The sequence below is a fragment of the Nothobranchius furzeri genome, chromosome 7, assembly GCF_043380555.1.
Source record: "Nothobranchius furzeri strain GRZ-AD chromosome 7, NfurGRZ-RIMD1, whole genome shotgun sequence".
Classification (NCBI taxonomy): domain Eukaryota; kingdom Metazoa; phylum Chordata; class Actinopteri; order Cyprinodontiformes; family Nothobranchiidae; genus Nothobranchius; species Nothobranchius furzeri.
Window position 1 is genome coordinate 59,963,393 of NC_091747.1, and position 15,801 is coordinate 59,979,193.

The 15,801-nt window shown below is 39.6% G+C and overlaps 2 protein-coding genes across 7 annotated transcripts in view; both read right to left on the reverse strand.

Annotated features, from left to right (window-relative positions):
- Positions 1 to 4,267: 4,267 nt before the first annotated feature.
- ggh (gamma-glutamyl hydrolase (conjugase, folylpolygammaglutamyl hydrolase)) lies at positions 4,268 to 11,517 on the reverse strand. The gene is made up of 9 exons (XM_015955501.3): positions 11,344 to 11,517; positions 11,127 to 11,235; positions 10,995 to 11,045; positions 7,924 to 8,008; positions 7,706 to 7,844; positions 4,935 to 5,041; positions 4,772 to 4,862; positions 4,547 to 4,681; positions 4,268 to 4,473 (listed from the first exon to the last, which is right to left on the reverse strand). The coding sequence occupies exons 1-9, from the start codon at positions 11,423 to 11,425 to the stop codon at positions 4,355 to 4,357; spliced, it is 918 nt and encodes a 305-aa protein (XP_015810987.1). The 5' UTR covers positions 11,426 to 11,517; the 3' UTR covers positions 4,268 to 4,354.
- A 505-nt stretch (positions 11,518 to 12,022) lies between these two features.
- The window catches only part of LOC107383079 (collagen alpha-1(XVIII) chain), a 117,106-nt gene continuing 113,327 nt past the window's right edge, over positions 12,023 to 15,801 (reverse strand). For all 6 annotated transcript variants that reach the window (XM_054751021.2, XM_015955503.3, XM_054751020.2 and 3 more), the window contains 2 exons: positions 15,672 to 15,787; positions 12,023 to 12,861 (listed from right to left, as the gene is read on the reverse strand). In XM_054751021.2, coding sequence (XP_054606996.2) covers positions 12,660 to 12,861; positions 15,672 to 15,787 — 318 coding nt within the window. In that variant the 3' untranslated portion in view covers positions 12,023 to 12,659. The remainder of the gene's footprint in view (positions 12,862 to 15,671; positions 15,788 to 15,801) is intronic.

Sequence of the window (15,801 nt, forward strand, 5' to 3'; positions counted from 1 at the left end):
CCATACTCCATCTGGAAGCTTTAAAACCAGAAATGGTTTAATGTGAATTTGTGGTTAAATGAAGTTTTTTGAGTTACACCATGGACTGTTGCAGAAGTAGCCATAAACATCACCGCACACCAGTCACATTATTTCTATTTTGTTTGGTAAAAACAGCAAGAGCACTCCGTTATAAGAATAAGAATTACATTGGGAACAAAAGGGATTAATTGTATGGAAGTATTTTTAAATTGCCTGCTTTTGACTTCTCAGTATGTCAAGTCTTTTCTTGAACTTTTCAATTTGATTCTGAGATTATCGTGTCAAATTTTCTCAACAATTTTGTGTGTTTACCCGTAGAGCTTTTTTTTTTCTTTTTCCTACGCATGGCATAAATCTTTCTTCATACCCTTTATTATTCCAGTGATGCTGACAAATTTCAGGTTTCAGTAAGAAGCCAGTAGTTCGTTATTCATTTGAAAATTGTGTTCTGTTATGATTTAATTCAACAAGTCATTTTGGTTTTTAATTCACTGTGCCTTACTTTCCCAGTGAACATTTAACTAAAAGAAAGCAAACAAGTCAAAAGTTTTTTTTTTTATTATTATTCAAAACAAAATTACATTCATCAGCTCTCAAGCATGGATAGAACATTTATTCTTAAACTATGCTAGCAAAAATGACAATTCAATTAAACGTTTTATTGAGTAATAGCTGCAGATTGATTTGGCTATAAAATCAATCAAGCTTGTTTCCTCATTTATTAGTCGAGACAGCAGCTAGATTACCACCTTTATTTTTTTTAAACCGAGATGAACAATCTAATTATTGTAGACTTGCCCTTTTTATTTTCCAAAGACATTTTAAATGACAATGGTGATTTGGGGAAACTTGACTATTTTTCACCAACCACTAACACTCAAACTTCTGCAGAACCGTGCTTGCACCCTTGGCCCAGCTTGGCTTTTGAATTTTGCTCTTAGCATGTTCTAGTTTGTTTTACTGGCACACACCACTTTGTTTGATGGCCTGTAAAATCCAATTCATGAAACTGACTTTGTGACATCTTAAAATTGCTGGTTGATAATTTACAAAACTTTCAAACAATAAGATGATTAGCTTTTTTGTACCACTCCAGATTTTATGCCCAATTTTTTTAGCCAGTTGTTGAAAATTAAATCTTAATTTCACCTTTTTTTCCTTAAAAATTGTACAGTGACGTTACATTAAAAGTGTACAGTTTTATCTGAAATGTTCAAAATAGGAGATTACCAAAAAGGGATTTTTTTTCACCTGGCATAAGTATGAAAACAAAGACTGTGCTAGCTTGTAAGAATGTGTTGAGCTCTGGCAAATCCATCCATCCATTTTCTGAACCCGCTTGTCCACGTAGGTTCGTGGGGGGGCTAGTGCCTATCTCCAGCGGTCAATGGGCAATCAGGCAGGGTACACCCTGGACAGAGAGCCAGTCCATCACAGGGCAACACAGAGACACACAGGACAAGCAATCACGCACACACACACACACCTAAGGACAATTTAGACAGACCAATCAACCTAACAGTCATGTTTTTGGAATGTGGGAGGAAGCCGGAGTACCCGGAAAGAACCCACACATGCACAGGGAGAACATGCAAACTCCATGCAGAAAGATCCCAGGCCGGGAAGCGAACCCAGGACCTTCTCGCTGCAAGGCAACAGCTCTAACCACTAAGCAGCCTGCGCTGGCAAATCTTTAGCTAAAAATAGTTAACTAAAAAAATTTGAGGCACAACTTTATTTTTAAATCATCTGAATGGTTTTTGTTGCACTCGGTGCATGATCACAGGTATTATTTTACAGCCATATCTCTCATTATGGTCATTTTTGACATCTTGAATGTTTCCTCTTGAACTGCATAAACATTTCCAGTATTAATGTGATTGAGATCACAGTCTTGTCAGCTTGATGTGTAAATGTTATTCTAATATCATTTTATTCTAAAAAGATAAAACAATTGTTACCTGAGTGTTATCTGTGCATACCGCATTTTGGAAGTTACATTTGATTGTTCATTTTCGTTCTCCTGTTGCCGTCGTTGAACCGAGTTGAAAGTGGACTTTATAAACGCCAACGGAAACAAACTTTCTTTCTACGGGGAAGGACTTTTTCCAAGATGTTCAACTTTGTTATCCAAAGCTTAAAGAGAAAATAAAGGATTGTGGCATGAAAGTACGTGTTAGAATAAAAAAAAAAGAAGTAGATATTTTATCAGTCATTACTGTCTTCTGACACCGTCTACAGCTCATAAAGGTTCTGTCCCTTTGATATGTGCTCTGCAAACCACGAACCATCACCAGAACACAATGGTGTTACCTTTGGGGAACATCGGAACGAGCACAACCACTGGATGGTCCAAAGTCCTGGATCTGGATAAGAACTTTTACAGCATGATAACTTTGGACTTGCATTATTACTGCTAAATAGCTGAAAGTCCAACATTTACCCATATCTGGGTTGGTAATAAATACTAATCTATAACCTCAGGTTACTAGCAGGTAAAAAAAAATACAAAACCTGCACTGAAGGCACTCTGAAATGGTCCGTTCAACACTTTGGCTACATATGTTCATAAGGCCAGGGTCAGATTGCTTATACACAAACAAACCATAAGACTCTCCTCATAAACAGCCAATACATATTCATAAATATGTTAATATGTCAAAACTTTATAAATCACTAAGTGTTTTTATACATTGAGAGGGTCCTTGCCAAATAGTGTGCCAAATCTATTCACCTTTATCGTTACACTTTGAGTTGCCATCTCAAACATTTCACACCAAGTTACAAACTTATAAGCACTGAGTATTTGGAAACATGTTCTAACTAATTATATTGCACTATGACTGTGTTTTCGATATGTACAGCTAGCCTAAATGGAAGAGTAAATTGTAAATTTGTAAGATATGTAGTAAGATATGTTTATTAAGGCCTTTGTCAGTGCAGTTAGTCCCTTAGCTCGTAATGTTTAAGAGAAAGCTCAAGACACTTTTTTTTTTTAAATCAACCTGCACATTAACTTATGGTTTAGGGGGTTTCATTAGCTGTTTTATAAGCGACTTCAGAGGTATCTTGCTGCTAGCTAATTGATATTTTAACTCAATACTTGGTTACCCTTGTTCTTATTTGTTCAGTCGTGTGTACTGTTCAGCACTTTGGTGTATCGTCCTGAATGTAATTAAAGTTTGATGATGAAATCAACTCTCGATGAAAAACAGATTTGATCACTATTTGGCAAGAAAATAGACAAGTTTTGTCTCATTCCTTCCCTAAATGCTTAATAAACACTTTTTTAAAGTGTCACATGTTAGTCTATTAACTATTTATTAGCCATTTATAAAGGGCAGGGTATCTGCAGGTTTAAAGGAGCCAAATTTAAGACTTTTTAAGAGCTTTTTTAAGGCCACTTTGACCAAATTTAAGCTATTTTTAAAATTAAATTTAAGCTATAATTACCATGTTATTAACTGGAACCGGTGCTAACCACGTCGCGGACGTGGGATTAGCCATCCAGTTACCATTAAACTTGCACTTCCCCATGGCCCCATTCTCCCACTAGCTTAATCAGCTAATGTGCTCATTTAAAGAGACCCCCTTCACAACCAACTGAATGTGTACGGTTCCGCTTATGTCAACATCATACACTAAAAAAGCTGAACACTGACTAGAAATTCACGAAAATTTTATAGAAATAAAAGAATCTTGTTTATTGGGTCTTTGGTAATTTAAGACCTTTGGAAATTGTATTTAAGGATTATTTGTAATTTTTAAGGATTTTTAGGGCCTTAAATTTGGAAAAGCAAATTTAAGACTTTTTAAGGACCTGCGAACACCCTGAAGGGGGAGTCTTATTTTAAATTAGTACTCATAAAACTGATGTGTGTGATTCCAACTAAAAATCGTACTTCCAACCATGTTGGTGGATTAGCTAATCCCACTTCCTTTCTCCAGTTCCAGCTGGAAAGAACAGGAAAACTCGCATAACTAAATGAGTTTTTCAGCAGTTCGGTGTCCAAAAAACAGAGCAGAGCAGATATAGTCAGACAAGAACCAGCGCAATCTCATAAGCATCCAAAAAGCCACATCGGAGGCTACCGGGAGACAAGCGCTGGATTGTGAACAGCAAAAAATAATGGAATAAATTTTTATATTTCCAGTGTATACATGAACATTAGTTCATTAAACACAACAATAATATATATATATATATATATATATATATATATATATATATATATATATATATATATATATATATATATATATATATATATATATAAACTTTCGGTAAACATTTCAATACTTCATCAAACCAAACTGCTTCTCAAAGATGTCGTCAGAAAATATACATTTGCTCAAAGTAACCAGTGGTCCCAGTGTAAATGGGGTTGTAGTTGTATATCAGAGCCTTGCTCTCCTCCTCCTTTGACTCAAAGGTGTGGAAGTTCTTCCTCGCTGCAGGAAGAGATGAACTGGTTTATATATATATCAGTAGAAAGCTGCAGATATGTTGCTTTTAGTCTCCTACCCTCACTGACTAAGAATTCAGCCATGTAAAAGGTTGTCCTGATTGCTGAAGGAGAATGAGGATTATAAGGTCTCGACCACTCAAACGCATTTTTCTCTGGATGCCACTGAGTCCCGTAAATCGGGTAATCGTATGCTGCATAGAGGCAAGAGGGGAAAAAAAATCTGTTTTAATTAGTTGTAATTTTTTACTTGAAGTTGTTAGACCGTGTTGTGTTAGAATTACCTTCCATTGTTGACACAAACTCCACGTTTCCGTCTGTGTTTGTAGAAACAACTTTGTAGAATTTCCTTAATTCGTCATTTTTGTTGTAAGTCTGAGGGGGAAAACTGCTGAGTCATCATGGTTCCAAGAGCTTTTTGTGATCATGTCAGTAATAAAGACGTACCAACACAGCCAAACTCCAATTGTGAGAATTTACAGTCAGAGGCTCAGATGATAAATCTGCCATGAGTTCAGCAGGAAACGCTTGAAAGATCCTGCTGGTTTTGGCCTCTGGAGAAGAAATAAAACACCATAAATCTAACAAATACACAACTTTGCTCAAAACGGTCTCGTTTCAAGTTTCTTCAATGAAAAACCTGCTGTTTGTAAATCTAAACATGCCTGCAGGTGAAAGAGATTGATTTTATTTCCCATTTTTGTTGCATTTTATATAATAAAATATTACATCTAATTATATTATCTCATATAAGTAATTTAGAGAAAAAATGTTAAAATGGAACTAGGATTGGGACTAGGGCTGGGCGGTGTGGCTTAAAACCAATATCACGATATATTGAGGATTTCACCTCGATAACGATAAATGGACGATAACTACAGGTATGCGCAGGAACAAATGTTGTCCACTAGATGGGGCTGTCAAGTAAATTAAGTTGAGTCACATTTTTACGTGACTCAAGGTGGTACAGCTTCTTAAAGGACATGAATGTTGCTAACCTACACACATATTTTCATTTTTTTATTATCAAATTTACTGACATGGGAAAATTTATCTCAACAAGAGTCACAAATTTCGGTAACGATAAATTTTCGACATTGCGCAGCCTTAATTGGGACAATATTATTTTTAAAGAGGGACTGCACACCATCAGAAAATGCAACTCCACCCCTAGTTAAGATTTGAAAAATGAAATGAAAGTGGGCGTTGCCAAGAGGCACAGAGTGGCGCAGCCAAGTGTGGGGAATTTCCATCCTGGGAGGGAGGGGGACTGGGAGGAGACTGTACCGATGACGTGAAATTGTTCCAGCCCCAGTCAATCACAAGTTTAAAATGCAGTAGCTGCTGTTCTGCCACAGGGGGCAGCACTAAGACGTTTTTAGACCAAGATTCTAGATTTAATCAAGTTTACACAAACTTGTCAAAAAATTGCACAGAAACAGAAAGACTGAAATTGTAAAGACACAATTATACAGTTTATAAGCGAAAACTTTTTATTTTGGGGTTGACTAATGAGCTTTGAAAGAAAAACGTCTGGACTTCTTTGAGTTGCTTGAAGACGTTTCACCTCTCATCCGAGAGGCTTCTTCAGTTCTAAGGTCAAATGGTGGAGAGTCCCAGATTTAAACCCAGTAGGAGTTTCTCCCCGAAGAGGGAACAAAAGACCCCCTGATGATCTTCTACATAAACACATGAGCCAAGGTGTGGGTCCTATTCAGCCAGAGTTTCGGGTGAGCTCATTGTGAAGCCTGGCCCCACCCTATCATGTGAATTCCTGAGGTCAGATGGCCCAGGATATGCGTGGGCGTTGAGGCATCTGGGAAGGGATCTCAAAACTGGATTATAGATGGCAGACAGTTGGTGTCGTAAACCACCGCCTCTGTTCAAAGATGGTTGCTCACAGTGGACATAAATGGCTTCCTTTACTCCTCTTTCAAACCATCTGTCCTCTCTGTCCAAAATGTGAACATTGGCATCCTCGAAAGAGTGACCTTTGTCCTTTAGATGCAAATGAACTGCTGAGTGCTGTCCCGTGGAGGTGGCTCTTCAAAGTTGTGCCATGCGCTTGTGAAGTGGCTGTTTGGTTTCTCCGATGTAGAGGTCTCACACCTTGGCTCATGTGTTTATGTAGAAGATCATCAGGGGGTCTTTTGTTCCCTCTTCGGGGAGAAACTCCCACTGGGTTTAAATCTGGGACTCTCCACCATTTGACCTTAGAACTGAAGAAGCCTCTCGGATGAGAGGTGAAACATCTTCAAGCAACTCAAAGAAGTCCAGACGCTTTTCTTTCAAAGCTCATTAGACTACAATGACCTGGATGACTGAAAACCTTCACAGACATTTTGGGGTTGAGTTACTCTTTAAATTGTACCAAGTTTTGTAACTGTGACTTTTGTTTTGTAGCATGAAATTCATGTTTTGTAATGCGTAACTTTCATGTTGTAGCAGGTAAATTAGTTTTGTAGCATGCAATTCTCATTTTGTAACATGATTCAATCATTATTTCAATCCAGACATCTGGAACGTTTTCCTGATGTGTGAAGGCAGCCGAAAGGACAAGTTCCGGTACAAAAGTGGTGTGTCTGAAAACACAGTTCTGGTTAAAAACCGGATTGCATTGTCCACACATATTCCAGAATGTCAATATGAAAAGGGTTTTAGGAAGCAGGCTGAGGTAGCAAACTAAACATATTAAAAGTGCAAAGAAAAAAATATATAATCTTTCAGTTAAGTCTCTTTTCAATTTTTCTGAATGAACTTTGACTCCTGCACACAGCATAGACGTAGAAGAGTAGACGCCGCACCAACCGCTGCTGCCTATGTTTGGCCGCTTTTGCAGGTTCTACTTTTTATAAACTCTATGGTTAACAGGATGTTTTAGCTAGGCTTTAGCTCCAGAAAAGCTCCGTGGAGATCTGGAGCTAGTACGGTGAAAGAACGTGTTCAAAAACCCGTTCACACACGCCAGGATGAACTTTTACGTTCGTCAGGCAAAATAAGAACAAGTTCAGTTCACGTTCACAAAAAAAAAACGAACGAATTCACGAACTATCGTTCAATGAACTCGTTTGGGCACAACACTGCTGATAGTAAACAAAAACACGATGTCTGTTCTTTGACATTTTGAGAGAAATTTATATATTTTCCATACAAGTTTTTTTAGATTGCATAAAAGTTACAGTCAGCTTCATATATCTGACCTCTTAAACGAGCCGTACCTTTGGTGAAGTTCAGGGGCAGAGCAAGGCCGCTGGTCTCGGTGTTTGTCAGTAAGTTCTTCCCGCTCGTCAAATAGATCAGCTGCTCAAACCCGAGACAGGTACCCCACACAGGAAAATAATCTTCCCTCTTGTTGGCCTGAAGGGTAACACAGATTAATAATCGCCAACCAGAATCAGCAGATTAAAGTTCAGCTGGGGGTAGTATACATTCTCACCTCAATAGCAAGCTCATAAAAAAATTTTGCAGCCCGCTCGTAGCCGGATGAGGTGATGTTTACACCCCCACCTGGCAGGAGGATTCTGTAAAAATACAAAGATCATTTGACAAGCAGCAGCGATGTGTTAAAACAATAAAAACGGGGTTTGCAGTAGGGTTGCCACGATTGGTCGACTAGTCACGACAACATTGACGCACAAAATAGTCGACTGTTAATTTAATAGTCAACACATTGTTTATTTTATAAACATTTTTTTTTATTATCTGGACTGCGGTGGCATGTTCGGTGAACGCTTCCTGCCTCTCTGCTCAACGCCCATGTAGAGGTCGCCATCCGGGTCAGTTGCCGTGTTCAGCTCTGAGGCGCATGCTCATTAGTGGCCACCCAGATCAGCTTTCGTCACCGGAGAAAGAAAACATGGCGAGTAGACAACGGACTAACGAGGGGAAAGTAGTGAAGAGAAACTCAATTAACAGAAGCACATCGACGATGCACGAGCACTTTACAAGGATGCACGTCACAGCGGAGACTAAAGAGTTGCCTCGGTAAGTTTACCTCTTGTTAGCTGCCAACATCATTTTGGTTGCAAATGACTCAATAATCAATCAATCAAATCAAATCAAAGATATTTTATTAATCCGAGAGGGAAATTAGAGTTTCAGTACACACAATTCAGAGATCAGACATACATGGGCAAGACACATGACAAGAATTGGTGACTGTGGTCATTCGCAACCCTGAGTCGCGCTACCTTAATAGAGATAAGAGGGTTACATGAGGATTGGTTCAGGTGGAGGGAAGAAAAAGGCACTTCAGAGTTACCCTCCACCAGGAGGGCAGCTTTGCTCTGCAAAAAAACACCTCAGACAGATATGCAACAGACTTCAGACAACACAACATAAGTGTCCACTAGGTGGGGTGGTGGGTTGGGACTATCCCCACTTCAGTTCCTGCAGCCACGATAAGCAGCGCATGTCACCTCAGTGTGGATAGGGGGAGGAGCATTGAGGGTTGGAGGGTTGCAGTGACCCAGGAACATTTCAGCGGCCTTCCCGCAGTCCCGCTGGGAAAGGAGACAGAGTTGAGTTGCCATAGTGACGGCACATTCCACATATCTTCTGAGGGGGGAGTTTTCGTTGGAGCCTTGCAGGCTCAATGGCGCCAGATTCCGATTAGAAATTGTCTTGGGGCCAGACAGAAATAATTTCCTCTCTGTCTTACAGTTTGTTGGTCCTCAACCTCTCAAAATCCCAATAATGGACATTAATCTACCCCAGTCCGTGCTGATTCATCCACTCTCTCCTGGATGGCATCCATCTTTTATGTTTATTCATTTAGCAGACGCTTTTATCCAAAGCGACTTACAATTTATTACCTATAGGGCATGTTGTGATCGTTTGTGCCAATGAATGAATCTCGGCCAAAGCTCCAAGCTTACGATTCATCTCGACAATTAGAGTCTGTGAATTCACAGCGCGGTGCAAACCATCTCTGAGCTCCGGGATCAGGCCAATATTCCTCGACAGCTCGTTAATTTTCCGGTAAGCCAGGTAGCCTCCAAGACCAATGAGCAGGAAACCTGACACCAACACCACGGATATCCACACGTCTTCAGAGTCCTCCACAGACAGCTGAGATAAACAAATCAAGTTCCATTGTTTCCAGGAATCCATGATGTGTCCAACTGGGTCTGTCCCAGAGGGGCATCCGGGAGCCCCTTCTCCCGTTCTCATCATTGAAAAAATGTCATCAGTCGCGTTGAGAGACCAACTGACGAGATCCATTTTAGTGAATTTCAGTTTCCAGAAAAAATGCTGAAGCAGCCGTGCACCCAGCACACACAGACAGACAAAGGGCCTTGAGGATAAGATAAGGAGGAGAGGAGTAAAAAAGCGTCTGCACCCGCCAAGAACCGGAAGAGCTTAATGATACCAATTATTCTTGTTGAGCTCAATAATCATGTCGCCTGCAAATGAAAAGTGAGAAGTAACACAGTATTTGCATGAGCCGATTCAGAGCTGAGACTATATGACGACAAAGCACCGCTGTAACCCGCCGCTGCATGGCGCATGGATACAACAGGTAGGGTTTTGGAATTTGAAAATCAAAAAAGTCATCATCTGCGTTTGTCATGTACTCTTCCATAGTTACTGAAGCTTACTGCTGAACTGGATAGTAGCTATGCGAGTGTGTTTGTGCTTACAGCAGTACTTTGTCATAATATAGTCCCAAGTCTAAATTGGCTCCTGTCCATCCTTTGTGTTATTTCTTACTTACATTTGCAGTCGACATGATTATTGAGCTCAACGAGAATAATTGCTATCATTATTGAGTCATTTGCAACCAAAAGGCTACTACTTCCCATTCACTTCCATTGTTTATGCTAGACAAAAGCAGACGGACGACTGCCAGACCAGAAGTTACAGATGGGGTTTTTCTCACTAATCTACCGCTGGGGAATGTAGTAATAGACACATCTTTGGGATGTGGTGGAACGGGAGCCTCGTGCCCTGGATGTGAATCCCACAAATTTCCATCAACTGCAAGATGCTATCCTACCAATATGGGCCAATATTTCTAAAGGATGCTTTCAGTTCATTGTTGAATCAATGCCACGTAGAACTAAGGCAGTTCTGAAGGCGAAAGGGGGTCAAACACCGTATTAGATGGTGTTCCTAATCATCCTTTAGGTGAGTTTAGAAGCTATTAACGTTAGGCATATTAGAGCAACAAGCTAAACATTTATGAATGGCACAATTGGTCGACTAATCGTCAACAAAACTGGCATTAGTTTGCGGCAGCCCTAGGTCTTGCTGGTACTGGTTTGGCATAAAGGCAACAAGATGATAAATCTACGTGGATTTCCCATTAACTGGATATCTGACCCTAGAGATGGTTGTGGGTGAAAATCCCATCTGGAACCCTAATAACTTCACTCATCTTTTTCTGTTTAGTGGCTGCCATGTGACTGGCTGATTAGCTGGTGGACCTAATAAAATGGCCAAACTTGATTGAACCGCTCAAACTGACCTTTAAGCACGTTAGTGTGATGAAAGCTTTGTTGTTACCCATTAATGGAGTTGAACAGTTTCTTGTATTCCTCTGGTGCCTGGTTGATCCTGTAGCAAGATGAACGTGTGGTTTATTCTGCCCCATAACACCGACAATGTCCGCTTCTTTTTCGCAGCATAAAAACTCACATTACGGGAACAACTCTGGCCCCAGCTGCCTCCAGGAACTTCACATAAGAAGCAGCGATGTAAGCCCGCTGGGATGTTCTGGATGAACGCAGCTCCTGGGCCAGAACACCTGGTTTTCGGTGGCGTTGCAGAAACAAAACAATGACTCGACACTTTTTGCTTCACAGAAATGTACCTAGCTTGCTAGCTTAACTTCGTAAACACCGCGTGAACTCACCGATTATAGGTGCGTCATTTCTGTTGACCGACAAACAAAAAGGAGTAAAAAAGATTGAAATAAAAAGCACAAAAAGAAACATGTTTGTAGAACTAAAACCGAACTACGCGGGACCATAGACTGTGCGCGGTACGGTGTTCGTCTCAACACACTTCCGGTTTATTGCCTTCAGAATAAATGTTTGGCTACTACCGTTTCCGAAATGGACTTTTCAAAGTAAAACAAATAGAAACCCGATTAATTTAAAAATATAATAAATCATTGAATTAAAACAATAGTATGTTATATATTTTTATTGTTGTCCCATCCCAATCATACCCAGTTAGTTGTTGGAAAACTGTAAAAAGTTGACTATATAAAAAGAAACTAACGAGAAAATTCTGAATTGCACTGAAAATAAAATGACCAAACAATGAAAAAAGATAATTTTATTCGAGAAAGCACAAATATTTATACAAAACTTTTACAAAACCTTTTCATTTCTGTATTGCTTGATTTTAAGTGTCCATAATCCCTGGTGGAACTTTATTTATACTTATGTTGACATTCATAAAGGACTTTAATTTAAAAAAGGACAACCAAAAAACAAACATGAGAAAAATTGTGAAAGGAAACAGACAAATGATATATTACATTCTTAATTTCTTTCTTTTGAATTTAGGTTATGTGGTGTGACATTATAAATAAATTGCTGAGCTTAAATTAAATAAGCAGACGAGATAAAGCTGATGAGAGGAAATATCTCACCAATGTAAAAGTTACGACAGAAACAACACTTTCAAAAAATGTTGAAAAGATCATTTTTAAAAAATACAGTGCATCAAAAAGGATTTTGGTGGCCTTTCAGGATGTCTGGTCTCATCATTTTTGGACAAGTTGCAGAAAGCTCGGACTAAAGTAGACCATTCCTTTCTTATTTATATATGCTTAAAACCTCCAAGACAACCTGCAAACAAACCAAAGCCTGCAGCAAAAAGTCTTTGGACCACCATATTTAGGTGCAGAATCCAGCAGCCATCCTCTCTTTCTACCATCAATCTTAAAATAATAAAGTCTTACCCTCAGCTTACTTTTGTGGCTGCAGGAAAAAATAGCAATCTGTTATTTTGTATTGTCTTGATGACAGAGTTTTGTCATTTTGCAGCTAAAGTCACTTCTTCTTGTCCTAAAGTCCTCTTTTAAAAGAAAATCCAGAGGTGACATTGTTTAAAAAAAAAAAAGACATAGCACCAAAGATTTTCTAAAGCTCAAGTCCTTAAATTTATCCCTGGAGTCCTTCAGGATTTGCAGGGCTTAGGCTGGATTCTGTGGCAGATTTAGGAGTTTCTGTGGGTCTCGATGCAGAGGACGATGTACTGGTTGGAGCAGCTTCGTGTCTGCTGGCCCAGGAGCAGACCTGAGGTCAGGCTGGATGACTGACCCATGACGGGGAAATCATCCGCTTGCCACGTCTCGCAGTGTTTGTCGACCACTCTTACACCTCTGCTGGTCGAGCCGTGCCAGATGCTTTTTGAAGGCCTGGTGAAAGAAGCATAGAAAGTGTTAACATTGTGCAGCTTAAGTCCACATTTAGGTTTGAGCATTGACATCCCAGCACTGTAAAACCCGATAAGTTGATAACTCAAAATTTTTGATGAAACTGATTACACAAAAAAAAATTGGAGTTAATGAAATTGCAAATAAACCTCCCCAGAAGTCGGTAAAGCGCACCCGCTCACCACCCACCCACCAGCCACCGCTGTGACAGACGTCGGAGGAACGCTGACCACTGTTCGCCCTCACGGACACCAGAGGAACACGTTGCTCTTAACAATGAAAAAGTTGAACCAATTCAACACATTTGAGTTCTAAAAACTATGTTAAAATTATGAGTTTCTTACTCAATATATTTGATTATTTTCAACCTTCGGTTTTACAGTGAATCTATGTGTGCATGATCGTCACATCTCAAGTCGTGTAAGGTATTCTAATCTAATGTGAAGGGTACCTGCGACCCACAACTCAAAATGGTTCTCACAAATTTCAGAAGCAGACCACAAGAAGGTTGGTTATGTGAGACTTCATTATTTTTGGGATGTATTTGTAGGGATGTGAATCTTAGAGCAGCTCATGATTTAATTCGATTCCGGTTCTTGGGGTGCCGATTCGATTCAGAATCGATTCTCGATTCTCAATTTAAATCGATTCACAATCAGTATTAACAAAGAGTGTCAGCTCCAGGATTGTTTGTACAAGTTAGTTAAAGCTGTGGGACATTTTTATTTGACTTTAAACTGGTCATGCTCCAAAAATGCAAATTTATAATGTAAAATAAAGTGATTCTAAAACTGTAAACAGAAACAATCTTTTGACCAAAAGGCAACATTTATTTATGTTTACCTTGTAAAATATAACAAATCTGTAGTTGCCTAACAGTAGCTCTGAAAGTAATATGGTCAAATACTTTTCAAGTATGTGTAGAAACAAGTTACATGAGTAATCCTGAGTACTCATTTATCAACTTAGAAAACAAATATGAGAATGTCTCAAATTTCTGAGTATGGAAAAAATGACATCAAGTGCCCTCTTATCAGCAGATTCAAACATAAATCATCTCAGTTTATGGGACCACAAAAGTAATCAGAGTACTGACTCTCCTAACAAAGATCAAAAAAGTGCATCTCAAACCTGTAACGTGCCAAATATTTGAGTTCTTGGAATCGACTCTGAACCTTTGTGAATCGATTCTGAATCTTTGTAAATAAGAATCCAGATTCAGACTTGAATCGATTTTTTTCAGCACCTCTAGTTATTTGGCTATTTGATCAATCAACCACATATCGTGCAGCGGTTGGTTTGGGCTGGAGACTTGAGAATAGAGGGAGGCATAACCTACCATAGTGGGTATGGGGTAACCCTTCACCTGTTGGATCAGGTAAGATGTGAATCACTTGAAAAGGCTTTATTCTGTCAATAATATAAGGCTGTCACTGGTGAGTTTAACATTATTTAGTATTTCTGAGCGTGTTAACTGTGCCTACACTTATGATTCTATCCTTGAACTGACCTGGAAGGATGTAATTTACCACCAGAGGTATGTGAACCACCATCTGCTTCATTATCAACCAGATGTCAGTAGTGCAACCTAGGGCTGCTCGATTATGGCAAAAATAATAATCACGATTATGGTGACTGAAATTGAGATCACGATTATTTAGGACGATTTTTCAATTTATGTTGATTTTATTTGTTTTTATTCAGTCATAAAATTGCTCAGGGCACAATCAGGACAAAAATAAGAAACAAGATGATCACTAAAAGAACTCCTGATTCCCAGTATAAAAAGACCAATATACTTATAGCTCATAGTCTATGACCCAAGGGCTGTAGACCTTGGTTTAACTCATTTAAGTCTAACCAGTACAGAACCAAATACCAATATCTTGCAAATACTGACAGCAAGAATTATACAGTGGCATTTATAACAAATAAATGCAAATAAATTGATGTTCACAAAATGTTGCATAACATTTATTGAGTTGTGTCAAGGTGCTGTAGGAGAGTGCACTAGCACCGTGTCCTCAGAGAGATTAGTTATTATTTATCAGCGTGAGGAAGTTATTTCTACCTTATTTACAAACTATTTATTTACAAGTCCATCAGTTAATGTAATAATTGTCCCAACCACAGCTGCACCCCCCACCCCCCAACCCGGTCTCACAGCAATCAGGGGCAAGCTGCACGTGTGTTTAGCGCGCCGCACGCGCACATTTAGCTGTTTTTAGTGGCTCAGGAGTCCGCAGGTGCGGTGTGTGTCACTCACTCTGGTTACTCCAACAGGGAGCAGGGCGGCTCCGAGAGCTGTCTTTAGCGACTGACACATCACTACATCATTCCCTTTCCTAATGTCCTGAAGAACGGTCCGGAGTGCAGGCGGAGTGTTTAGCTAACCTGCAGGAAACGTCGACGATAGTTATCCAGAAAGTAGCTAAGGGTTACCAGAGATGTTTCTGAGGTGTTCGCTAGGTACTTTTAGGATTAAAAAGTCAAGAAGGGGGTCTGAAAAGCTGTTAGAAATAGGGTCAAAGTCGCTAAGTTGGCAACACTGTGAGGAGCGCTTCATTTGCAACTCAGGGCAGCGCAAGCGGGAGGAGCAAATAATCGGCTTGTTTTGTTTTTTATAATCGTTCAAAACTCAGATCGTAATCGTGATTAAAATTCGATTAATTGAGCAGCCCTAGTGCAACCCCACATAAAGTGCTTTTCAGGTCTTCAGTTTAAAATTCCTGTATATTTTTCCAATATCGCGCAGAACAGAAACACACTAAATAAAAACAGAGTTTACAAACCAGAACGGGTCGGCTAAAACATCCCGGCCATCGAAGGAATAGATGGGTATCCTGGTACTGATTGGCCCGCCGTCACCGCTGAATATTGAGCGCCAGTTCCTAAACATCACATCTCCCTGAGGGTGACGAG

Coding starts and splice junctions, on each gene's coding strand:
- ggh (XM_015955501.3), bottom strand. CDS start 11,425: ATGTTTCTTTTTGTGCTTTTTATTTCAATCTTTTTTACTCCTTTTTGT. Junction 5,042..7,705: donor GCCCCTGAACTTCACCAAAG/GTACGGCTCGTT, acceptor TTTCTTCTCCAG/AGGCCAAAACCAGCAGGATC. Junction 4,682..4,771: donor GTTTGTGTCAACAATGGAAG/GTAATTCTAACA, acceptor GCCTCTATGCAG/CATACGATTACCCGATTTAC.